We start from the raw sequence: 27,344 nt of genomic DNA, 5'->3' as shown, positions 1-27,344 counted from the left end.
TACAGAACTTGAAATCAGATCCTTACCTTACAGTAAGTCACTTGATCAGAAGGCCTTGAAATGCTCAGAGATGAGCACTCTCATTTTGGTTGTGGTCCTCTGCCTTTCTGTTGTGATAAGGTGAGTAAAAGATGAGCAGTTCACTGACATTTGCAGAGTTATGTTCCTAGGAGGTTCTTCACACTGGGTGACTTTTCATGCTATTAGACAGCAACAGAACAGGGATCTTACAGCATACAAGAGCTCACTCATCTTATCTTGGACAGCCTGTATTTTTGCTCCGGGAACATGCTAGGTTAGTGTGTTCTAAATAGGAATGTTCACCTTTATTGTGCAAGGTTGCACCAGCCTAGCTTTTGGGACAGCAGCTCTTCCTGACTGTGTTCAGTTCAAGTATGGGGATTAACTGCAATTTGAAGTTTTACTACTATGTTTATCTTAAAAGAAAGTGTTATTACAGGGCTTGCATACTGATAATAAGGATAGGAAACCTATGCTAACTGAAGTCAACAAACCTCTTTAAAGAGTTTGGATGCTAAGTACTTGCTGTCTGGTAACTGGCAGTTTCAGAAAGAGCTTCCCACTACTCCAGGACAGAGAGTTCCTTGCAGTCATGTTCATAAATAGTATGGAGATTTAGAGCTAGGAAATCAAGAGTTTGTATTTTTAAAAGGGAACTTGTTGAAATTCAAAGGGCTCCCTCATAAGGGTTCAGTTTATGACAGCAGTATATGAACATGGTAAGAATATTTTATAGGTTCATTACAGGATCTGGCAAGGTCTGGGAGGATTTTTAGCATACAATGGAGAGAATGGTCTTCAAAGAACTGGAGAACAAAGTTTTAAATAGATTTGTCTAAAGTGTCTTACCTGGTAGTTGGAGAATGGTGGGAAGAACTGAATTTTTTTTTTTAATGCAATTTTCAGTGGGTTTACACCTCTCCACAAAAAAGTGATAAAGGAATTATTGGAAAACAAAGAAGTTTTGACTGGTGAATGAGAAATTTGAGCTAGTAACCAGGTATAATATCAATATTTCTCCTGGACTCCTCTTTTATTCAGTTATAATCATCTAAAGCAGAATGCAGTTCTAGTGCAGCCAAATAACTAGCAAGAACACTCCAGCATAGCCGTCTCATAATATTGATGGGGTAAGTTGCTGCTGGACTTACTCTAAATTCTTCTTTCCTAAGAGAATGTTTTTACAATATTTTTACTGTATACTTCTTTTTACAGTATGTTTTACAGTATGTTTTTTAAATATGAAGATACCACTGTCAGATAAATTACAACACAAGTCAACTTTATGTGGAGCACAAGCCATTTTTGAATAAGGCTATAACTGTTGTGAATTCTTACACTGCTTTAATTTTACTTGCTCTATCCCTGCAGGTTTTAACATTTGCTTCACAGAGAGAAAGCACAGAGAAACTTATCTTGTGGTGTCAGCTAAAAGTACTTCATTTTTTCTGTATCTTGCTGTCTTTGTATTCAGATAAGCCTTATTAGTTCAGAGACATTTAGTTTGCATGGATTAATAAAATTCAGGAAAGGAATTTTCAAATGAATCTTGAAAGCGAATCAGAGTACGAATCAGGCTTACTTAGATGCAGAGAAAGTTCTGAGAAGAAACATTACCTTATGTTGATGATAATCAGATGTATATTGTCCTCCAGCTTATTACAGAGTGAATGTCAGCATTTTGCAGTTAGTGTTCTATAAAAAGAATATTATAAAACTTGATTATCTTGTTTTTACAAACAAAGCAGAAAGAACACCCTAGTGTCTCAATATCATCCACTGAGATGTTGCTTTGTTGGTGGGATAAGAGGTTATTGGGCAGCTGTGGAAATGCAAAATAGACCAAGCCTGTACTCCACTACAACATCTGTGTATGAATTTGTGTGGATTGAGTTGCAGGAGGAATTTTAAAAACAAAAAAAATACAGAAAATTTTGCCCCCAGCCTATTCATACTCCATGATGTTAAATAACAATAAATATAGCTCTTTAGTCTCATCTACTCAGGATTTTCCCTTGTAAGTTTTTTTTTTATTTTTTTATAATTTGAGGCATCTAATTTAAATCATTACTATTTGAATAAGCTCTTATGCAGAAAAATAGGTAATTCTCTTTCCTGTAAAATGCAAACAGAAGTAAACTTTGTTGGTCATAAGCCAGAACTGGGTTTTATGGAACAGAAATAGTCTTAGATATGTCTACAGTATGACTGCAGAAGGTCACGAGTTGCCATACCTATTCTATAAGCTGCTTTGCTTCAGGTCAGCTCCACTTCAGGGTTATGTGCTATGCTTTTGCACAGACTTATTAGCACACCAACACAGCAGATCTTCCAGCCCCAAGGTAGCACAAAACCAGCTGTGAAGTGGGGCAGACAAGCAGTATGATGACAGCTGAAAGTTCATATGCCTTTCAAATGCAAAGTGAAATAAATCAGGAGCAATTTGAACCGTTCAAGCACATTAGGAGGTTCTGAACTAACAGGAAAAAAAGCATGGGTACCAATGTGAGCAGCTGAAAGAAAACTTCTGTTCAACATCCATCATTAATCAAAAACCCATGTGAAGATGTGCAAAAAACCTGAAGGAAAATAAGATGTTCACCAGACAGAAGACCGTACCCTATAGAGTCAGCATGAAAGCAACGTACTTAATACTCTGTAGTATTTGCTTAACACTGTAATGAAGATAACCTACATTTACCACTATTTTTCTATGTTTTAAGACTGAGAAATTAGACCAGCCAAGCTTAAAAGTTGTGTGGGCTACTGAATTTCCTTCTTTCATTCTCCCCATTAGAAACAGAATTCACTCAAAGCAGGAAGAAATTAATAATTGCTTTTTTTCTGCTGCACAGAACCTGAAGCGCGTGGCAGAGACATGGATGGATGAGTTTGCAGAATACATTTACCAGCGACGGCCTGAGTATAGACATCTCTCAACTGGTGATATCTCTGCCCAGAAGGAACTCCGCAAGCACCTTAAATGTAAAGATTTCAAGTGGTTCATGGCTGCAGTGGCTTGGGATGTCCCCAAATATTACCCTCCTGTGGAGCCTCCACCTGCTGCCTGGGGAGAGGTGAGGAATACAGAAATTGGATCAAATTTAAATAAATCTAACATTTTACATTGCAGGAAATTAAAATTATGAAATTAGATTTAGCTCCCACGATAAGTAGTGTTATTAAGGGAGTTCACAGTGGTTGGAACAATCCCTGGACTAGCATTAAAATGAGAAACCATCATGTCTTAGCACTGTCGCTGTCCCTTTTATAATTCATTACAATTTTGTGTGTACAGGCCATGAGATGCATGCACAATGAGGATATGAATGTGGAAAAGAATATATAGCACTCATTATTGCATGTCACAAGATGATTTTGGATGCTGAGAATCACCTCAGTAAAAAGGAGCTCTGAAGTCAACACTTTTTTTTTTGCATACCAACTTACATACCTTCTCCTGTTCTTATAAGGACAATTGTATGTAGTGGGAGTTAAGTTTGCTGTTTTGCTCACATGTTGCAAGTGTAACAGTTGATACTTTTCTTTTAAAAGGACTGGTTTTGCTCAGCTTGTCGTCTACATTCTATAGGTGCTGTCATGGCCGAATACCAGTAGCAGACAAATGCAATTTCTCATTTGGGGGATGAGGGGAGGGGGAGACCACCAAAGAAAAGCCAGTATCTGAGCATCACTCCAGAGCAGGGATGAGCAAACAGCCTGATGGAACTCTCTACCTGTGATCAAAGATGTTCTGCATTCAGTCCTCTCTGAAGAGCAGAGCTGTAGCACATCCTGCTTTGACAGTTTGTTTTGTGTAGAAGAAATGAAAACACAAATAGAGCAGGGACAGAAAATTACTTCCATAGCTCTGCTGAAAAATTGCAGTAGCTTTTTACCCTGAGGAACTACAGTGCATTCACTCCATGGAAACGTGGCAATGCAGACGGTTTTTCCTCTCAATTCATTAAGATTTATAAAGAAGGCTTTGCTTTTTCAATGTATTGTGCTACTTCTTTTAAAAACCATAGGAATTATCTGTACTGTGAATTCTGGCCTTCTCTGATTTTGCTGGAGGTGTTCTTGGGGCTGAAGTTGAAACTTTGATCAAAGCGTTTGGTAAGACCCCTCACACCTCTGCATATCCGCAGTAGTCAAGGCTGGACCATGCAAGGGGTTTCTAAACATAGGTGCCTCTACTGTTCTCCAGAATGTCTTTTTTTAAAAAACAAGTTACCTCATTCCAAATTTTAAAAATAACTTTCTATGGTAGCAGCAGTCCTTAAGTCTTCTTTGTCAGCTGCCAATTACAGATGTTCAAAGGAAATTCAGTTTACATGTGTCTTACTGTTTGCTACTTCTTGGCAATAATTAATTCCTTTGCTGTTGAAGTTTCTTTTACCTTTGATGCTGCCGTCCACACTTTACGGGATTAATGTATACCATGGGGTAAGGAGTTTATCAGTAGAAGTCAAGCTGGATCAGGGTTTTGCAACTGCTACTATGATCTTCGTTCACCATCTTCCACATCTATATATCTGTGTCCTTGGATGACTGTGATCATGAGATACGTAATTTCTCTGGGCAGCTGAACAACCCTTAACTCAACCAGAGGGTCTAAGCAGAATAGATAGCGATTCAGGTATTCATTCTTTTCACAACAATATTAATATACCCTTTGCATAAAAAACAAGACTTTTACAAAGAAAATAAAAAATCACAGCAGTAGTATCAAATCTGTACCTTAAAAGTACTTACTGAGTTTTTAGGAAGGAAGCGAAGACCAAAGGCTTTCTTTTTTCCTCTAAAATGTACTTTCTCTTAAACAATGAGAAGTTTCAGCCCTGCTGCTCTATTTTTTCCTGAGACTGTCGTATTCCTGTGAAGTTTTAATTAATTTGTTGGCACTTGCAAGATACTTGAAAAAACTTGAAGGTCAATGGTTGTCATAATTAGAAGCTGAAAGAGGAAAACAGACTGTGTGTTATTGCTTTGTAAGAATCAAGCAGCTTCAGAAACCTTGCTGATTATACACACCAGAAGTCTGTGCCAAGACTGTCATTTAGTACCCTCTCTGCTTCCACTTGGAAAGACTTTATGTCTGCTTGTCTATACCAGTGTGAGAAAGAATAAACAATGAGGTACTCAGACAGTTTTTGGCTCCAGCATTTTGATATCTAGGTAGTAAAAGCGTGGTAAGAAAGCAGACATCTCATAAACAGCCTCTGTACAACTCCTGGTTTTTTACAAATGCATTTATTTAAAATGTGACCCCCTACATTTCTTGACTATGATGGAAAAGAAGGAAATTTGAAAAGTAAAAACCATTCTTCTTCACTATGCTTGTCATAGCTTTATCTCTTCTGCATGTTTCTGCCTTTTGTCCTTCGTGGCTGGCAAGGTGTACGTTCACTTACTATTCTATTCTGCCTTGTAACATCTGAAATATGTGTAGTAAAGCAATGTAACAGCAAATCCAGACAGAACAAGGTTAGTGAGATTGTCAGTTCTGTGTCTGGCTGAGATAACTGTACTCTTTCCTCTCTCATCATGGAAAAAAGAAAAGTTTTCAATTAGGTTTTTTTCTTACCCTTCCAAATATACTGGGAAGTATGCTGCACATGGAAAAACAATAATACCCATCCCATTCTCTTTCTAAGACAGAATAATTTATTTGTAATGTGTATTTGAAATCCTGTTGAATGAAGTTAAAACAATAGCTTCATTAGGTGAGATTTGGATATCCAATGTTTTCTTAGGAAGTACTCATGAGTCTGCAAGCTGTAATCCAGCATGAATATATTATGCAGCTATCACAGCTTCCAACAATATCTTTGAAAACACTTTTTACAGTAAATTAATAATATAATGTCAGCTGTTGTAATTTATTTTAGACTTCATGAGTCTTACAGTCAAGGTGATATGAAAAAAAGAATTATTCAGTCAAAACAGAAATACTTAAGCTTAATTTCATTTGCTTTATATGAACTTGTTATTCAATGACAATATACATGAAGTCTTTCAGTCGCTGCATTATTGCTGAGCTGTAGGACCTGAAAATAGTCCTTTCTCACTCTCAAACTTCTGAATTTTACAGAAGTGTTTTACAGCAGTGGCATGAAAATGTCACCCATGAAGTTAAGTCGAACAGCACATTTGAAAAAGGATTAAAGTCTAAGAACTCACTAACTTCTCTTTTGATAACTTCCTTTTTTTAAAGTGTCATACTCGTACTCTTAATGAGTCAATCTGAGCCCACCAAGTGTCACACGTCTGTTGTACAAAGGAGATATAACCAGCTATTCCCCACCCTGCACAGAGCAAGCGCTGCACACAGCTGGGCTGTTCAAATTCTTTCATTGGGATCAGTGTCATGCTGAATAACAGAGTCCCCTGTTTCTTCAGTGAGGTCTTTGGCAGCGCTTGGCTTCTTTTAACTTTGACTTTTCCTTTTTATGGCTCACACAAAGGATAAATACTTCTAAAATTACTATGTATCAGTTGACAGGAAAGGTGGCTCATTTTTCCATATTTGATCTGTAGACACTGATGGCCCTAGGCTTATCTGAGAATGTAAGCTAAAACTGGCTTTAAGAGCTGTTCAAATGAAAAAAGCAATATAAATGAACATTGCTAATGTCTTCAAAGAGTTACAGCCACTTTCTTATTTGAGCCATTAAGTCAAATGTATGGAAAGTATTATATAAACTGATAGCACCAGGGTGGCTCTCTTGTTGCTGTTCTGGGGCACCCTAAGGGTAGTCCCAGCACCATCTCCACATTCATCATTCTAACAGATGACCATATTAAACATAAATTCAGATTTCTATGCTTTCCCACTTTTTGCTTTTGGCACAGACAGTTTTGTGCTGTGATGAGCATGCAGGGTATTTTGTGCTGTGATGAGCATGCAGGGTATCTCCTTCCCCATCACAGTGCCAGCGAGCTAAACTACTCTCAAGGCCTAGCCTACTCTGGAGAAAAATCTCTTTAACATGGGCCAGCTAACTTAGAGAATGCAAGCTGTAGTTTTAACATAAGTTCACTGCTTTTTGTAAAACCCAAAGATTACTGTATCTGGGTTTACCCAGGGACTTCACCTTATGACTTTATACCTCATTTAAAGCACAGGAGTCGGATGATACACCAGCAGAAATCCCACTCAGGTGACACCAACACCACATGTTGGGAGAGATGTTTCACAAACGTCAGTGCAGCACTAAAAAGCCTGTATGTACAGTCTTGCTCGGACACCTCCAGTGTAAAAGAGGGAGAAATCAAACCCCTTAAAGGTTGTATTCTCTGTGCTCTTAAACCTTATCCACTCTCCATAAGGACTATGGGACCCATAGTCTTAGCATCTCTCCCAGCATGTGGTGTTGGCATTTCAAGATGACATTTCAAGAACTAAATATGCCTAATGACTTACATGTAGTGTCCTATGCTTTTCTCAGAATGTGTTCAATTCTGAAGCAGCCTTTAGGATCACCAATAACCATCTTGTTAGTCCACACAGACTCCTCGAGAGCATGCTTTCCCCATATACCTACCTGTGTACACAAATTATAGCATTCAAGGAGCAGATAGGCTTTCAATGTAGCAACTTGATGCCCTTTCTGCATGGGTGATAAAATCTGCCTCCTGTTCATACCCAGTCTCCACAATTGCCCAGATGCAAATGTCAGAAATGTGAGTGTATTAGGATCACTAGCTATTTCTTTTCTAGTTGTAACTCATAACCTCAAAAATTTAAAATCCATTGTGCTGTGTGACCAAAGACAAGGCAGTTCAAATGTATATTGATGTATAAATGAGAAAAAAGCTTCTCCTTACTGTGCTTCTGTTTTCCTTCCTTCATCCATAAAAGCATCTTAGGGGATTTGCAGGCTGTGTGGTGCTGGTGCTCTTTCAGAATATTCCCTGTGGCTCTGGCAGCAGCATGATGGCTCAGTTCAATTTCTAACAACTGCCAAGGCCACACAGAAAATGCCAGAGAACAAAAGCACAGACTTGACTGAAATGCCTGTATTGCAAAAAGAAAATGAAAAACAAACCATGACCCCTCTGCAGTGGAAAGGAAGGATAAAACAAAAAAACCCAATGAGCTAACATGTAAGCTGCAACAAATCAGAGGAAGAACCAACGCAAGGAAACCTTTCAGGGGCAGGGGGAAGAGGAGAGGAAATAAAGAACAGGGAAGGCAGATTCCAGCAGTGAAGGAACTAAATGTAGCTTCAGCTCAAACCTTTTCCAGAAACGTGCTGGACACATTGGCCGCATAGTCCAAATGACTGAGAATGGGATGGAGTTATGCCAATCAAGACAAAATTATGAAAGCCCTTTAGTCCAACAGCCATTCACTGGATGCGGAGTATATTCACTGTCATTTTACAGTTCTGAAGCACATAAATATACCCAATTATTAATGGCAATTGTTAGCAGCTCCATTTTAATTAGCTCATACGCTCTAAGAACAGAACTTATGTATCATTTAATTTTGTATTAGGCCAGAAATCTTTATTTATCAATGTAAATTTAAGTGCACTGAGAAATGATTGAACACTCTCAAACAAAATTATACTTGGAGGAGGTATTTCACATAAAACTTTAAGAATGTAAAATTAAAATCTCTTCCCCTCATTAATCTTTCCTGTCTCTTTTGCTGGGTGATATGAAAATGAAGGCATGGTTCTTGAGAACTAATTATTTTTCATCCTTCTTTTTTCGCTTAACATGATCATTTGTACTATGGGGCTTCTCAGTGCAGAGTTTCTGCATCTGGTTGTGTGTATGAAATGCTAGTGGCTTACCTCACCTATAGCAGGTTTTACTCTATTGAAAGAAAAGCAAAAATACCCTAGAACTTGGCTTGTCGAGGTTTTAGAAGAATACTTCTCTGAGATCTGTTGAAGGCTCAAAGGTTCTTGGAGCCAATCACTCAAACTAATGCTCCCCCATTATTTGCCCTATCTGCTCTTTTCTAAGCTAAACAAATGCAGCTCCTAAAAACTTTCCTGAAGGTGACCTTTTTACATCTTCTCCACTTCGTGTTGCTTTCCCGTCTATCTAAATCTTTCTTAGATCAAGGTAGACAGCCTCAATTCCAGCCCTCCAGAATCAGAAAAAGGGCAGAGTAGTTCTCCCCTGTGTCTTGCAAGCAAGAGAATTGCCCCTCCTTGCAATGTTTTGCACTATGCTGGGAGGTTTTCCATCTTTTGGATGTGTATGAGGTATGCAGTTGCAATGTTTACATTTTTCTAACATAATATGGCAACAGTGACTTCTGAAATATTTTCCATGGAAAAATACACGTCAACTCAATCTCCATTCGGCATTTAGCTTTTCTTTTTTTTAATTAAGGATCAAAGTAGTGGCCAGAATGTCAAAATATGCACCTGCTTTCTACATATTATACATATAGTATTTGTGTATGTTTCCGTGCACGTACATGCACTTTGATTACTCAGTTTCTGTGTATCTCATTGACAGGGTAAGTATTTTAAGAAATCCTCTTCATTCTGGAGGTGTCTTAAAGAATTTTAAATAGCTAAGGTACTTAAGGAGAAATGTGCATGTATTTGCAAAATAAATTTGGGATCTCACTCCTTTTGGTGGCAGTGGGCAACCAACTCCTTTTCAACCCAGTCTTTCAAAAAATACACATGGCAGCAATGGTACATAAGTGGTATGACTGATGGTCACAGATTAATTATGACTCAGTTGCTTCTATCTCAAAAATGAGATTTTTCTTTTAAGAATAAGTTACAGTGCAGAGTGTTTGCAGAAGGCGTGCAGACAGCACAAGGAACCTCCATGGGTAAGCATACTTTCAGCATAGATTTGCTGAGTACTTTTTGATTTTATGCACTTAGGGCACTAGTGTGTGACCTTATCTACAACAGTATTACTGTGTCAAAGAACAAGGAGTGGAAACAGGGTGTGCCTGGTTCATTAAGAAATACAGCTCCAAAGCCCGTGAGGAACTCACACAGAAATAATTTCCTGTTAATACAGTTGATCTCTCTTGCTTTGGTAGGAGCAGTCAGGCCAAGCTTTCAACTTCTCAGACAATTTTTCTCTTAGTTTCTTTGCATGAAAATATTTCATAGAGACCTGCCTTTCATTTGTTAAACAGAAACTTTGCTCCTTCTAAAGCTGCTCCCAAAAAGAATAGTTCAGTTAAGGACATGGCTCTCTACTCTGCAAAAAACAATTCCCACCAGTTTTATGTAATGGTCATTCTGAAGTCCTTCAGAGCTAGACCTAATGTTGAAAGCCCTATTCCACAGCCTGGTGTAATGTGACATGTTGCTGCTTGGGTTTGCAGATTCGAAACGTGGCAGCCAACCTCTGTGTGGACAGTAAACACGGAGCCACAGGGACTGAGCTGAGGCTGGACATCTGTGTGAAGGATGGCTCAGAACGGACATGGTCACATGAACAGGTATTTTAATGGCGAAAGAGAAAAGCAGTGTAGAACTGTTGCTTCTCCAGTTTCTAAACATTTCTCTGAGGGCTCTTCCTCAGGCAAAGCAGGGTGTGGAACTAATCTGTAAATTATTGCCTACCTTAATGGCTTTTACAGACTACTCTTTATCATAACCTCAGAAATTCCAGCTGCCACCTGGACTGGGTATTAGTCTTCATTTCCAAAATACCTGAATTGCTTTTTGGTGCCCCATTCTCCTCCACTGTGTCATGAAAACACGTTGATCTTGGTTCAGTTACCTGAAAATATTTTAAATATAGTACCTGGGCTTGTAAAGCGCTAGTGGTTGTCTGCTTCTATGCTTTCATCTCAGTAAGTTCAATAAGAGGTTGTACTTCAAATAAATATGAGACATAAGCAAGATAAATGGGTAAAAGCTAGAAAGAAAGCATTTCAGAAAGACAAGAAATGATAAAGTTTCAAAAAAAAGCTTTTATCTAGGTAAGAAAATATTAGCTCTCAGGAGAACGGAGGAAAAGAGCTCTGGTTTGTACTCATAATGAGTGCCATAGGAAAGGGGTCATGACCCAAAGGCTATGGGTCTGGCCAACCTCAGCAAAGAGAATTTGGATGAAAAGTACAACCTAACTATTTATTAGCAATTTTAGTGAGCATACCTTTCACAGGGGAAGGTCCCAGATTAGAAAAAATTCCCAGTGCTTAGGAGAAATATTGACCTGACAGTCACACATAGCACTTTGTAGAAGCTTAAAAAGCTCAGGAGAGAAGAGTTCTAAGGGGTATTTGAAGTGCTGAGGTCAAGAAATCCTTCTCCGAGGATACTCAGAAACGCAGGAGGAGAGGTGCAAGTGCATGAAATGGAGAACCTGAAGGATGATTGCAGTTTAGGGAAGAGCCAACACAGGAAAAAGAAAGTTACTGAAAGAAGACCTCTTCACATAGCTACCAAAGATCTAGCACAGTGATAGGATGCCAAGGCTAGATAAATATAACCCTGTTTGTTTATGAAAGACAGCCAACAATTAAAGCAATTAATTGAAGGAAGTTGTATGGTCCAGACTAGATCATCACAGTGCTTTCTGGCTTTAAAATCTACAAACCTGAAGAGCTCCAGACCTTTCTCAGGAGGGAGGGAGTCCTGAGGCTGCCAGAGATGAGAGAAAGGAGGGAAGAAAACTGGATGAAAAGGTGAGAGAATAAAAATTTAGCGAGGAAAGCAGAGCAAAGGGGGACTTGAAGTATCCTTTGAAACAGTAAATGCTTGTGAGGAAGGGGAATGGTTGCAAAGGGAGAAGGATGTTAGGGAGAAATCCATGTTTCAAGTGTAATTCAGTGCATTGTGACGTTTGGGATCAGACTCCATGTAAAGGTCTCATTCTATACTGACAATAAGCAACTTCATTATGATAAATAGGGTTAAGCAAGGGGAGTCCAACCAGCCAGCTCTTCAGATCACAGAACCAAAACTAGCCTCAAGCGCAATCATGTTTAAACTGCGCTCCAGGGACAGCATGAATTATTTCTGCCAGGTTGGTGTGGAAAAGCATGCACCTTCTCACTGCGGGACACCATGGAAAATGCTGCTAGGGAACACTTCTCCCACCTAAGCAGTGTGGCCGTGTTGGGAAAGGTCTGCTTGCTGGTCAGTTTGGTGAGTTTTCAGGGCTGCTGCAGATGAGGGACTGGGTGGCAGGCACTGCCGAATGCTCCTCCTGAGGCTGTTGCAGCTCCAGGCAAGCAAATGCAAACACACCCAAAGGCTGCTTAATTATCTAGCAGCTGTTTAGCTATTCAACCCTCAAAGCAAGCTGTTTGCTTTCGTTTCAACTCATTTGTTGCGGGGTTGTGTGTTAAAATCTAGCCCTAGGTTGGTGACAGTTGATAGAAGTGTGATTTAGATCAGCATAATATGATGGAAATTCCTTGACTCATATTCAATCCCAAAGGCTTTCTGGTCTGGAGCGTTACCTCCAGTGTGTGTGGGACCACAGTCTAATGAATCATCTCCTGAGGAGGTGTGGTCTTCCACTTGCACCATAGTAAGCTGAGAAGGTGAACTTTGTTAAAGAGTGTTTGGGAACAAGTGCTGAACACCTGACCAGCCCTCAGAGAGTAACACTTTATTGCTTATATCTTCTTGAGTTTGTTGCCTTCGTGATTTGTATATATGCCAGTAGAAACTAGCAGCATTAATGAAAATATCAAGCATTTTATTATCGTATTTCAAATAGCTTGGATTGGCGCTGAGCTGGTCTTGTAACTTGTGGTATAAATTTACAGAGTTTGGTGGCAAACTACAATAGCTTGGTGTGACCACTGCAGCAGGTGTCAGTGCTGCTGCTGCCGCTAGAGATCCTTTGTGCCATTTGATTCATGTTGCGATACCAGGGCAGGAATTAAAAGCTGCCAGTCTCAGCAGCTGTGCTGGGGGGGTGCAGCCTTTAGCAGCCCCCAGCAGAAGGAGGAGACCTTCCACCCCAGGGCTGTACAAGCCCTGGCAGGCAAACAGCAGACAAAAGGTTCGTGGGGCACTTGCAGGCTTTCTGGTGAACAGGAGCAGGGTGGGAAGCAAGGAGGAGTGTTGCTGCACTTTCTCTAAACTTCCCCAAAATTAAAACACAAGGGGAAGGAAACAGGCAGGAGGATGGTACAGTGTGGTCTTCTTCCAACTCTGTCTGCCCAAGAGCTAATTTCTGGCGTCAGGGAAAACTGAATCCCTGCTGGACTGATAACCAGCAGCAAAGGAAAATGATAGGTGTCACTCTCTTCTCAAGTCCCCAGGCCTGGCCAGGGAGTGAGGTGGACAGGCATCGTCTCTAGCACAGCCCAGCAAGCAGCTGGGCAGCCTGCTGAGCTCTTTCTTCTCTACCTGGGGGTATAGTTCAGGTCAGAGCACAGTTCTGAAAAGCGGCGTTTCCTCTTTGTGCAGGGCAGATGTTGTCCACTCAAGTCTAACCCATAGTCAAAGCACAATGCCAGCTGACAGACCCCAGCCAGGCAGCAAGTAATTGAGCAATGTTGTCAGGCTGGAAGGCATTAATGTTATCAAAAGGGCCTTTGTCCTGTAGGCGTTCCCAAGCCAATGGCTGTATCAGGCAATCATTCTTCAGGCCTTGTGCCAATTATAAATGAAGCTGGAAAGGTCTATTTTCCCCAGATACTATGCGACAAGGCTAGGCTGCATGAAAAGCTAAAGCATGAGGGCTTAGTGGTTGCTTGGTTGCAAATGCAGAGGGTGGGGCTGTGGTTTATGGGCTCTGTGGAATGGGAGAAGGCAAAGGAGGTTTCTTGGGTCCAGCAACAGCAGCCTGGCAGGTTGAAGGTTATCACCAGCCTGCTGTTTGTTAATAATGTGCCTGGAAATGTAGGTACAGCCTTGTTTCAAATCAAAAAGCAGACAGAAATGAATGAAGGGGTACAAAAAGGTTCATTCATTTCTTATAAAACACAATGCAGGTGGCTCCTAACAGTTAAGGTCAAAGGAACAACAAAATCCAAAGTGACAGGTGGCAGCAAAGCAGAGTATTGTGTTCTCAGGACTTTGGCTGATAACATGTAAGCATTGTAGCACATTAGGCAGTGGAGACAGAATTTCTATATTCACCAGTTTTAGTGTTAACTAAAGAGAATTGGCTGTGTAATGGAGAGTGGCTTAGAATGCTGAGATTGGAAAGACTTCAAATTTTGTTTGTAATTACAAGATCTTAACATTAATTAAGTGTATGGAGAAGTATAACCTTTTTCTGATCAATCTTTTTTCTCTTCTCTTAGTCCTAAAATTTAGTTCTTGTCCTTAACAAGGTTATTTTATAATAGTATCACTAGGGAGAAGATATACTTGTTGATGTAAAAATGAAACTGTTTTACAAAACAGGAGGCTAAGAAGGAGGCAAAGAATCTGTGCCAGTCTAAATGTTGAGCTCTACTATTGCACAGATCCTGGTTTTCATGAAAGAGATTAAAAAAACCCTGTCTGTTACCACGTCTTGGCTGTCAAACAGGACGTGGCCCTGGCAGTCTTAAGAAACCACACAGCACTGGAAAGAGCAAAGAGGTAGCCTGGATCAGTATGATCTGCTTTAAGGGCTAGCTTGAGCCTTTCAAGTGTAGTGATGCATTCGCTGGGGTGGTAGTCCTTGGGCCAAGGTCCAGAGAGCAGCAGAAATTGGTCCCTCAGGTCACCAGTCATGCACAGAGTAAGAAATTTGGAAAGCCACCCACTGGGAAAGATGAGGAATGTCCTGCAATGGGATCCCTCTCTTGTTGTAGTGATGAGAGTGAGAATATTGCAGAACCACTGTTCCACAGCATTCCTCTAGGTATTCGTTATTCATCACTTTGAACTCTAGGTTTATTACTTGGCTGTAGAAAGGTAGAGAGTAAGAGAAAGAAATGGCTTTTGTTGGTTTTTCCTGAAGGGAAAATTATCCCAGGTTTCTCTTTTTCTAAAGAAACAGCAGTGTAGCTTTTTTCTGTACCAAATCTGCCTTTACTTGTGAAATGATGTTATCTTTGTAGGGTGTCCATGATGCTGGTTCCAGGAAACATGAAGAAAAGTGGAAAAAGACTTAACCTTTCAAAAAGCAGAGATTGCTTTGAAAATGAAGTTAAAGCTGTCCACTGCATTTTTACTGCAGATAAATGTATAATGCACTCCGGGAGAAAGAAGAAATAAGCAGGACAGCAGGGCAGATTAAGAAAATCCTGTCTAGAAAACCTGTAATACTGAAGTAAATAGGGAGCAACAGCAGTTAACAGAATGAACAAGGGCTTACAATAAGACATACAATGAAAAAGGCAAATATTCAGGTATATGCTTGTAGTTTGTGCCTGCAGGCCAAGGGAAACAGTAATGGCTCTCAAATGTGTCATTTGGAGGATGATACTGTATTGAAGAATGCAGCTTGTTTCAAAGCTGTATCGTTTAGGAGGAACACAGAAAGAAGATAGCTATCACAATGAAAGGCTTAAAACATGGGAACCACACCAGAAGCATTCAGGATCAGACCCAGATAACACTGAGTGTCATTTGTAGATACTGTTTCTATCACGGAATATACACATTGCAGGGAGCAGGGTGTTAGGTAAGGACCGAAAGGAGCCTGAGATGAGGTAGGTGCAGTGCTGGAGGCAGTCTGAGCACAGTATGGGGAGCTGCCTCTCTAGCTAACAAGCCAGTTTTACATGAACCATCACAGCTAAACAGTTTCCACTAGCAAAGTTTGCTCATTTAAAAAGAGCTTCACTTTCTCAATGTTATGTTTTGGTTTATACTATGGAAAATCAAAAGTCAAGCAGAAAGACAAAGAATAGCTCTGACACCAAAAAGAAAAAAAAAGGGGGAGAGGGAGGGAGAGAATAAAACTTCACAGCTCTCAGCAGAGCTTCTAGGTAGTAATTTACAGCCTGCAACCTGTTTTCTGCAAGGATCGGTCCATGGGAAGGGAAAATGCACTCTGCGTCTTTAAATCTGGTGCTGTCAGACCTGTCACCTTCATCTGATGATTGAAAGACTGCAGTGTCACAGCATTATTTCAGACAGCTGGTGTCTAATTGAGAAAGATTCCTCTGTTAACTGTGACCCTCCATGATTCCTCTCAGGCAGTGAGAAAAAGGTCTTTAACAAGCTGCCTGTAGCTCACAAGTCTCGCAGTAGAAAGATGGAATTCATTTAACATGTGTTGTTTAGGGAAGACAGTCAAGAGAGGGTATGCTAACAGTTTCCCATATAAACAGAAGGAAACTGTTCATTAAACATGGGAAAGATGCTATGATGGGAAAATCTCTCTAGGTAGCTTCAGATCCAAATGAAAGCTAGAGGAGCATAGCTAGCAGAGGCTTTCTGAGTCCTGAGTAGCCGTAGTCCTACTGCACACCAATGCTGCTTTAACTGGGGTGACTAAAGGCTTTAATACAGCATATCTCCTCTCCTCTGCACTGTACTGTGCCACCAGAGATTTTTTTCTTCCCTGCCTGTCATGGTTTAAGCCCTGGGGTATATTCCACATTGGCACTGATGCACTTCAATTAAAGCAGTTGGCCTTACACAGGCAGTCTGTACACAGGCAGGATCAAGCTATATGTATGGGTTTAAACGTTTTTCACTAGTAATATATCATTATGTTGCCTGATTGTTTTTCTAGCTCTTCACTTTTGGTTGGAGAGAAGACATCCGACCTGGGGAGCCCCTTCACACCAGGAAGTTCTGCTTCGACGCCATTTCACACAGTAGCCCTGTCACACTGTATGACTGTCATGGGATGAAGGGAAACCAGCACTGGAGCTATAGGAAGGTCAGAGGTTCAGATTGTCTTGAGCCTAAATTCAGTTTAGTGCAGGCTTATGTTTTCTCATCAGAGAAGTTTTGTTTTAAAATCCACCCCATCTTATTCCAGTTTAATTTTGTGGTAATCTCTCTCAGGTATATTTCTTTTAAGCACTCAGGTATTTAGGTCAAATTTAAATGAAAATTAATATGATCCAGCTCTGAGGGTATCTGTGTTAGATCTGTTCCCTGAAAGGTGTTTCACCATTCTGGTGTTTCAAGATGCTTGTAACATTTTAACAGAGGCACTGCTGGAAATATTTTCATTGAATGTAACAGCAGCAAGAAATGCTGCTCGTGAGTTAAGTATTAATATTTTGCTACACTTTGAAGATCTTAAAAGATCTTTAAGATCTTTAAGATCTACATTTTAAAGATTTTAAAAATCTCCCTTTAAAATAAACAAAAAACCAAAATACACCCAACTTTAAAAGCACTGCTGTAAGCCCAAAGAAAGCAGTTTATAAACTAAAGATAAGCAGCTTAGACACTACTTTGATCTACTGAGTTTCAGCCCATTTTTATGGGAACAAAGGTCAAGCTAGAAATTGACAGAGCCTCATTTAGGGCAAAAAGTCCTGGTAATGCTACCAAGTTGTTGTTAGGGTTTTTTACAAGATTAATCAGCAAGTTGCAGGATAAAGACATACATTTCTCTGAAGCACTGAAGATTCCTCTCACACATCCTTTACTTTTCTTTAACTACTGTGCCTTGTCTACCACCTTGCTTAAACTGAAGCCAAAGTGCCAGGAATTGGTCAGATAAATCTCAATACTGCTTTCTAGTCTGAAATTATATATAGTAGAAAACTAATTCAGAACCATTAAAAATAGGTTTGCCCTGTCCCTTTTTCTGAGTGCCTACTTATTAGCCTGTGCCTTTTTACCCTATTTATGTTGCAGCTGGAGATCTACCACAAGATTTTCCAGAAGCGTAATCCCTTTGAAACGGAAGTATTATCTGTAACAAAGTTAGAATGTATGGGCCAGATATTTAAAGGATATAAATTGTTGTGGATGTATTGCTGCATATCTGGCTTTATAATGATATAGTAATAACTTCTTGCTTCAAAAGCCTTCTGATTTATCTTTTTGCCTATCCAAGCTGCAAGGAAGAAGCTTTCATACCTTTAGCACTTCATTGGTGCTTAATGTAGCCAGTTCATAAGACAAAATACGGGTCTGAAGCTGCCCTCTCTAAGGCTCATCGCGTTTGATGAGGATAGAATATAGCAGATAACTAAAATAAAAATGACTTTTGAAAAAAATACACTGTGAGCTCTATTAAATTCTCTGCACAGCTTCATTTTTAATTTCCAGAAGGCTGACAAGGCTCACATAAAAATTCTCAATGCAAGGCAAGCATTTCTATCTCAATAAGATATACCACAAAATTTTGTAATGATGGAAGTACTGACGCAGTCTTAACTGTAATACCAACCTGACAGCAAGCTGATTAGTTTGCATAAACCTTCAAATAAAGAAACAGCATTGGAATAATAGAATTATGTAAACATGGTTTTCTTTAGGCTTAGTTCTAGTTTGGCTACACAGTAAGTGTTTTTTATTGTTTTACATAATCTATTTCCTCAGATACAGAGCAGAATTACGTTAGATGTTTTTTGGTGGTACAGCTATATCTCCAAAATCTTGGTGGTATAATCCTTATCTAGTTTTGAAAGCATCTTGGCAACAGAATTTTTAGTGATGTCCCCTCAAAGAAAATAAAATAAATGGATGTTATATTGGTTTAACTCCATCTGTACTAGAGCCCTTTACCTAGAGGATAATATGCTACTAAAATTGTACCCCAAGTAAATATGAATAGTAATATAACTAAGCAAGAAGTGTCTCCTTTTAAAAAACAGAGAGCAAGTCAGCATTTCTGCTCTGTTCTCTGCACCTCTTACAGACACTGAAACTTCCTAATGGTCATGTATCCATCCTGCAAATAGTTCTTCCCGTGTTTTAGGAAAAATCACCTTGTTTGTCACTATCTTATAAGCTGCTTAATATGAAGAGTTTCCTACCATGGTGTCATACTGTTCCTATAAAACTAGAAGATAAGACGTTTCTATTCTTTTAAGAATGAGTCTTTTCTCATCATCGTTTGCATCCTTGAGCCATTGGTAAGAAGAATTTAGGGCTGTGAAGTAATTACAAAGTGCTGCAAATACAATTTGAAGCCAAGCACTGTTTTAAGATTCCATATTCTTACAGCATTGAAACCTTAACAACCTGTATTTGGATACTGACAAATAAAAACATCTTAAATATTTCAGTGGCAAATAGAATACATTAATATTTTACTTCGGGTAAGGAGTGCTCTTCTGAAAAAAACATCCAGTTTATTCCCATTACCTGCACTTTGTTTCTCATTGCATTGCAGTCTCAGAGTGTGCAAACTGCATTCTTTACAGGTGAATGAAACCAAAACCACCACTAATAGACATGTCAGAAAACTATTCTTACTCCCATACTACTTGAACTACATCTGAGGCACTATTTGAAAGTCTAGTAAGCCTGTGATATTAAGTAATCAATTCTTTTAGGACCAATCCAAAAGATTAGTCTACAGACAAGTATACCTTTAAGAAAACCCTGTAAAAAGCAGTGGAGTAGAATAAATCCAAGTAATACCATAAAAATTACTAAGGGTTGGAAATAGAAGAAAGTGAGTTTAATACTGGCAAAAAACCCCAAAACATCATGACACCATAATGGTCCTCCCATCAGTGATAGAAGAAATGTGAGAAATTAGAGAAATGTAAAGAACCTGAAATTATTAGAGATTTGGGAGAACAGTGGCTTCCCAAGCTAAAGCCATTTCCTGGACTCAGTTTGAGATTCCTAAGCATGTCAGAGCCAAAGTTCAACAGTGCCTACAAATTCCCATTCTTCCCAGTGAAGGAATATGGCTCTGGTTTTCAATGTAGCACCAGCCAATTCTGGGTTGACAGGTACTACACTGGTTGTGATAAAGTATGATTCAGTTTATGTGCCTTAGTCCCATTAGTGCTATTTGTAGAGCACAAGTATCCAAGAGAGGGCTGATTTAGTATGTCTTTAAAAAGAAACAATTGTGCGAAATCAATTTCATTATACAGTAATTCTACCCTGAGCCCAGTGATTATGATAGACACTAGACTGACAACATTAAAATCTGTGCCCAGAACAGCACGGTTTGCTCATACTCTCCTGACTGCTTCAGGGACAAACTGTAAGAGTAAGTTCACTGTTCACACAGTAGGTGCATACATTATTTCCTCAGACAACCAAAGACGTCATTGTGATAGTGGCTTTTATCATATGGACATGTGTCCTACTGAAACTGTGCTGGGGCTACCAACTAATTTCAGATAAACTACTGCAGCCACCAGCTGATAATGACTTCCAGTTGCTATTGACCTTGGTCATCATTATAGCAGTGACCTAGAAGAAATGAAAGACTCTGGCTCATTACCAGTCCCCTGAACTGTCAAGGCCCATTATCTTATGGAGAAGTTTCTCCTTCTGCAAATAAACTTCAGGCCTGCCTTCATGCAGAAGGTAAAAAAAATCACTCTGCTGTTTTCAGATTTTAGAAGTGTCTCCACAAGAGCTCTTGTGTTTTTTTAATACTAGTGTAAAGAGGAATTTATATATTTCTCTTGGAAAGTTCTTTCTGGCATGCATGCAGCTGTTCCCCCTTAAAGTCGTGAGCCTATTCCCATTGAAATCCATGAGAGCAGAGGGCTTTGACCTTAGGTCAGCGTAAACTTGAGATAATAAATTAATAGGACTTTGCCAGAAGTTTTTACAGAGTGGTAACTGTGCCCATGCTCTTAAAAGACACTCTTCTCTCCTAATAACCAGCCAACAATGCTTCACTCAAAAAATGCATCCCCTGGATATTTTTGTGAGAAGAAAGACCCCTAGGTCTCTTCAGAAAGGCTGGAGTGTTTTTCACAGTACGCTTTTTCTGTACTGAAGCTGCTTCCTTTCTTCCTGTACCAGCTATCCTATTAAAGCTTCTACTATTCCAACTTGGGCTTCCTAGTAGCTTGGCTGACCTTCATGCCCAGCTATAAGGCAAGGAAAAGAAGATGCCACCTTTCTCCAAGGTGCCACAGCAGGCAGGGTGGCTGTGGCGCAGTCAGTGTGTCCTGATTTTGGGCAGTGCCAGGACAGGAGGGGCTGGCAAGGTGCAAATGGGTGCCTCACTACCCCATAGGATTCTCGGGAGATCTTGCAGGCACACCTCCTCGTAGGGACATGACAGCCATTTGTACATGGCACAGTTAGCCCCTTCTTGCAAGCTGAAGTATCCTACCTGCTCCCCTCATAAAGCAAAATGGAGCATGATGGAAAGGCCTCTATACATTTGGTTTAGTCCTGTCAGCTTTGATGGCATCCCTCTGAATTACAATCTTTTGTATGTGTTTACCCACTGTTTGGGTGGAAGGGCAGATGGTGGAGGTGAAAACCAGTTTTTGCAAAAGGCAGTTGTAACACCATCACCCTCAGCCATAGCACAAGATGCTTTTGACCTCTCTCATTGTTGTATATGCTAATACCAAAAATAGACATTGTGCTTTACCAGTGGTTTGCAACCCACAAAATCAATCAATTTCATCTTTCCTAAATTAAAAGAACAAACAAACAAACCCTTTATTTTTCAAAAGTGTTTTTAAATAGCTACTATCTTATCAGTTTAAACTTGTGTCATTTATTTTTGTCTTCAGGCTTCTTTGTTGAATGTAGGGTATTGTTAGTCAAAGAGAAGTTTCTGTATGAGTATGATTGTTGCTCAGTGCTCAGAGCGCTTGGGTGAGTTTTTAATCAATTGCAATTTGACAGGGTTTTTTTTCCCTCCCCTTCTCACAAACTGGGCGAGCAGGCACATCCTGGATTAGTACTAAAATACCAGCAGGGTATGTTTGGCACAGAGGGGAAAAGCCTGGACGTGGTTTACATGGATGTGGTAATCTCAAATTTATTTCAACAGATACAGTACATGTATAGTCCCTGCAAACTTTCAAACCATCTAATCACTCCCACATCTGTCACTCTCAAACACTTGCCTACATGAACTAACTACATTGAAACTACCCAACCCACATATACCAATTGCTTGTCTGGGTAATTTATGCTTTATCAAATATTCACGGTCAGGTTACTTACAGTTTACTTACTACAGCTCGTGAAGCAAAATTAATAAAGATAATAATAATAAATATCCTTCTTAAAGCAACTTAATCCTTGCTTATCCTCCAAAAATCTCCCTAGGGAGCTAAAACAGTGTTAGGATTTCCTTCTTATTAGGAGAGAGCATTATTTCAGCAGCAGGTCTTACCAAGGGCATGGGCAGTCTGCATTTCAGGGGATGACAACTGAGATCAGTAGTCTTGTCTCATCTGTCCATCATACCATTTCAGTTAATAATTCATTTTTAAGATCTTCATCAAGTTGAAGAGCATCCATTTTCCAGAGAGATTGCTACAGATCTTCCTGCCCAGAGAAACTGTCAGAAACAAATCCCAACAAAAAGAAAAAAAACCCAAAACCAACCCACCACTTTCCAGGTTCAGACATTTAAATAGGCTCCAGGCAAGCACATGATATGCAAAGATTATTAAAAGACATTCTATTTTTTCATTATATTATGTGGTGGTTAGTTAAAGACCAGGATACGTCTCCTTGTTCTTTCTTGAATCCTCCATTTCATGAAGGATAATAACCCAAGGGAAAAAAAGTACTCCATTCTCTATAGCTTCCTAATAATAGCTGTGGTTATTACACAAGGTTAGCGCACAGAGACCACAAAATGATTTCAGATAGGGCTGTGTTAATCCATGTTCTGTAAAATGAGAACACTTCCAATGACTTGGCATTTGCTACTTAATTCTTTTTTTTTTTTCCATTCCTGTAGGACAAAACTTTGTTCCATCCCGTAAGCAGCAGCTGCATAGATTGCAACCCAGCCGAGAAGAAGATTTTCATGAACAGATGCGATCCTTTATCTGAAACTCAACAGTGGATTTTTGAACATATTAATAAGACTGTTTTAGAAAAATTTAACAGCAAGGCCAGTTCCTAGGAAAAAGAAAAAAAAAAAAAGAAAAGAAAAAAAAAGAAACTATGAACACCCCGTAAAGACTGCAGACTACACTTTTGCCAGCATCTGGGTCAAAGGAGTCAGGAATTAAATTTCCTAGATCCAGGAAATCTGTTCTGAGGATTAAGAAAATGCCACAGCAAGAGCCAGCAGGCTGTCCTTGTGGATGTACAGTATCTGGAGAACTTGGCCAAGAGCCTCACCGGATGCTGCTGAGAACTTCAGGCTGAAAATTCCCTTGCTGGTCGAGGGAAAAACTTTGTTTAAAAACTGTTTAAAAGTACTCCAAGTTAATAAAGTAAAACAAAACTTGAGTTTCTCAGGTCAAATCCTGCTGTAGTGAGTAGCTCAGAACAGATGCTATAATTTGGGATGAGTATATCATGTGCATGATGGCTAGAGGAACCTGAAGAAATACCAGGTTTTAGAATTAAACATGCTGGTAGAAGAATAATGATGTCCCAGCAGTCCCTAGACAAGATATATGCTCTGTTGACATTCTTTTAATAAAAGGTTGGGTTAAGCAGGTTTAACCTTCAGAACTGCTGCAATTAATTTTAAATACCTCCCTTTTACATTCCATTCATTACCAAAATAGGAATGTTAGAAATCTTAGGGTCTAGGATTACATTGTAGTGAAGCATGAAATAAACTGTAAGGTTTTGCCCTCACATTTCCCCCCTTCAGGAAAAAAGGTAAAGCAACCAAATTTCTATACATGATATATTTAGCAATTGTGATTCAAACCCCGTTGTCACACAAGGTGAGTTTTTTTTAGTGACAAATACAACAGCAGCAGCTGCAGCATAATGGAAGGCTTGTGGACTAGCTATCTTTTCTGAAGGTAGAATCTTTACCAAACTATAAATTAAGTTGAAAATAGGCTGGGGGTCTGGGGGAAGAATCAGGAAACAGGAAATAATTGCATACTGCATGCTGAACTAGGTTAGTCAAATTAACATTGGTACACTGCCATCACCTAAAAAGTGTGCTGACTCCCCGCAGTGCAGCTTAAAAGATCTCGCAGAGATGTTGTAGTGCTCTTGACAAATGGGAGTGGAGAGAAAAGTTTACATGGAACTAGTTGGGTGGTTTCAGAGTTTTTGAAAAATCACATGAACTTCCTGGAGTTAGCAAATGAATGCTATCGTAGGTCTCATGGTGGAGGAAACAAGAAGTGCAAACAAGTCAAATGTTACAGTGGCTTGGTACTTCAGGCACAGGCACAATTCAAGGTAAGACAGACTTCTGTCACACTGATGATCATTATAGCTTGTGGTGTCCCTCAGGCCCACCAAGCTGTTGGCAATGGAGGCCTCCAAAACTTGTTCGGCGGCCTATGGTTCTTTTCAGTAGGAATCACTTAATACTGATCTGTGGATACTGATTGATAGGTTTGGGCTTTTTCAAGGTAAGAGCTGGTATAAATTTATATCAAGTACGTGGCTGGTTTTTACTTGTAAGATGAATTTACAGATGAAAGCACCATAATTGCAGATAGATCACATCCTCTGTGCTGTAACAGTGCTTTCAAGTTCCAAAAATATCGTATGTTATTAAGTTCCCTATCCTGATTGCTGAAGAGGTGGCTGACTAACCAGAATACTGATGTGCAGTCTACCCTCATTTGAGGGATTAAGGTGACTGTGTTTTGTTTATTGCTCCTTAAGCTGTGCTTATGCACAAAGAGCATTGATTGCATCCAGAGGATGTTTCTAGTACCAATAACTATGTGCTATTTTATGACAGCAGCTTGTAGTTGTAGATTGAGACCCAAACTTGTAGGTCATAGGAACTTTTTAGGAAGGGAATGAGACCCAGTAGCATTCAGGATGCATGCACTTGGACAGCTGTGAAATGTATCCATACACTGAGCAATTGCTGCAAGTTAGTGAAGAGGTCTTTCAAATATTCTGAAAGAAATGTGTTAGAAAAAGAGTTAGACTTCTCATTTTATGATTTTAAAATAAGTGAGCTTGTTAAAGTGTTGTCTAAATTTAATTTGAAGATACAGTGCACTCAGGAATGGAAGCAGTAAGGCTACTCTATGAGGATACTTCAGGTTGTTTGGCTATCAGTACATAGAACCAGACTAGCCACTGCAGACTGTCAGCCTTCCCTGGTGCAGCATTTGCAGCATCATTTATTTGCTGCCTGAACATGAGGAAAGAGGATTTGGAAAAAGAAGAAAATGGCTGCCTACAATGTAAATGCAGCCCTCAAACTACTGATTGTAACTGCCCCAAACTGTCAAAGTCCTGGAAGCAACACTGTATGCCCAAAATAGAGAGGCAAAGGAGAGTTGTTAAACCAGCTAAGCAGTTTACCAGCACAGGTTGGTAGGGCTGTATCATTCGGTGTCTGACTGTATTTCGGTGGTCTGAGTTTGAAACATCTAATGGGAACTAGGCTGTTGTTGGGACAAAGAAATCCTATGTCTTTTACAACCCTTGCTGAGTAATATTACACAGCACCTTGCACTGCCAAAAGAAACCTTCCCCTTGCTCAAAGCTGGACACTAATTGTAAGCTCCAGCAGTCCTTGTCAGAAAACAATCCACGTAACAGATATTCAGATGTTTGGGAGGAAGGGAGGAACTATGATCTACATATGTGTGTTTTCAAGTTTTATATAAGAAAAAATATATTAAAATGTAAGAAAAATATATTGGAGTTTGTTGTAGGTCAACAGTGAGCAACTGTTGATCAGTCTGGAAATATGAAGGTTAAATGAAGGTCTATATCTTGAGGAAAGTTGAATGAGAACTTGCCACAGTGAGGCATAGAAACACACACACACATACATGTATATGTGTATGTATAGGTATATGTATGTGTATGTGTATATGTATACGTGACCAGTGGAAAGAGGTAGATGGAGGAGAGAAGTTTGTTTTCACTTCATGGGCTGATGTTTCAAACATTTAGTATAACCAGAACTGTGCACCAAAAAAAATGATAGAACACGTTAGACTTTTAGTGAAGACAGTTATCCCACTGTTTTCAGCTTGAGCAAATTACTCTTTTTTAAAAACTGAGACAAAAAAAGCTAGCATGCATCTTCAGCAGAGACAGCTAGAATTCTCTTACTGTGGGTAGAAGGTAGCCCTAGGGACAGAGTGCTTCAGAGTTGTTCTCCTATAACATTTGGGATGATGGATTCACAAAATGGTTATGACTTGCTAAGCACTAGTTTTATTAATAATAAATGATCATTTAAAATTAAATCTCAATTAAATTCTGTCTTGGGTGTTCTCCAAAGCTTTCCACTGGTAACAGTATTTCATGACTAATTTAACATTCAGAATTTCTTTAAGTCTTCCTACAACCATATCTTTTCTACCCAGCAAAGATCTGAACAACTTAATAGGATGGACAGATATATCTTCCTCACATATTTCACCAGGATCATTTAGCTTTAATATGCATCTCTGCAAAAGACTTTGAAGTTTCTTCACAGAACTTCTTCTTTTAAATATCCAGATAGTTCTAAACATACGTTGAATCTAGTGCACAGGTAGCATTAACTGATGTGGGCTCATTATTTTAGTTGAGCTATACTGATCTGCCCCAACCGATGACTTGCTTCATTTTTTTCACTTAATTATTTTATGATGAGAAGGCTTTGATCAACATGCCTGAAGATCTTTGTATTTTAATAGTTCATCATTACCTACCCTAATCTTTTTCCATTTGGGGAAAGAGAGAGGAGATGACTTTCTGTGGCCAGCAAACTACTACTACACGAAAGATCAACTGGAAAAGCTGGAATAAGCACTTAAGTGCAACTAAAACTCTAAAATCACTGCATATGTGCCAAAATCTAAACTAAAGAGAAGCCTTGTGGGAGAGGGCTTAAAGGAGAGCTGAGGAGCTGGGGAACAAAGCATTTCTTTGTTTCCTCTTGGAGGAAACTTCTTGGAGGGCAGCCTTGTTGCAGAGACACAATCAGACTTCACTTCTCATTGGGCACAGTCTTATTTTAGAATAATTAGATTGCTTTAGAATAACTGTTTCTGCAACAGTATGGATAGGTTAATGATAATGCATGCTTCCTGAGTGGTATCAGTTTATGAACAAATGGTCTGTAACTGCTGAACTAGGTCTTCCTCATGATAAAGATAGACTAAGCTTGAAAGGAAGCTGACAAGCACCTAACAGCCTTTGATTACTGGCAATTTACCAGGCATCAATGTCTCCATGACCTCAGTGAAACAGGATGCCACAGAAGATCATAGAAGAAATGTATATAAATAGCTTAACCAAATTGATTTGATGGGTTGCAGCTCTGTAAGAGTGGCTGTTACCTTTGTTGGTTTGGTTTGTTTTTTCTTTTAAAAAAAGTCATCGTACTCAGAATTCGTTTGCATTTTTACCGATAAATTCTGCAAGGGACTGAGTGGGACCCTTTTAACCTCCCCAGACAGATTGGTGATGGAGCATTTAGGAAGG

The 27,344-nt window shown here is 39.5% G+C and overlaps 1 protein-coding gene across 1 annotated transcript in view; it reads left to right on the top strand.

Moving 5' to 3' along the window:
* LOC104404214 (polypeptide N-acetylgalactosaminyltransferase-like 6) overlaps positions 1–23,204 on the top strand; it is an 88,192-nt gene extending 64,988 nt beyond the window's left edge. Inside the window, exons 6-9 of the mRNA XM_010012596.1 lie at positions 2,877–3,098; positions 10,349–10,465; positions 16,615–16,764; positions 22,708–23,204. Of these exons, the coding sequence (XP_010010898.1) occupies positions 2,877–3,098; positions 10,349–10,465; positions 16,615–16,764; positions 22,708–22,875 (657 nt within the window). The 3' untranslated portion in view covers positions 22,876–23,204. The remainder of the gene's footprint in view (positions 1–2,876; positions 3,099–10,348; positions 10,466–16,614; positions 16,765–22,707) is intronic.
* The last annotated feature ends 4,140 nt before the right edge of the window (positions 23,205–27,344 follow it).

The sequence above is a fragment of the Nestor notabilis genome, unplaced genomic scaffold (assembly GCF_000696875.1).
Source record: "Nestor notabilis isolate BGI_N333 unplaced genomic scaffold, ASM69687v1 scaffold14974, whole genome shotgun sequence".
NCBI lineage: Eukaryota > Metazoa > Chordata > Aves > Psittaciformes > Psittacidae > Nestor > Nestor notabilis.
This window is presented reverse-complemented; position numbering and strand designations above follow the sequence as displayed.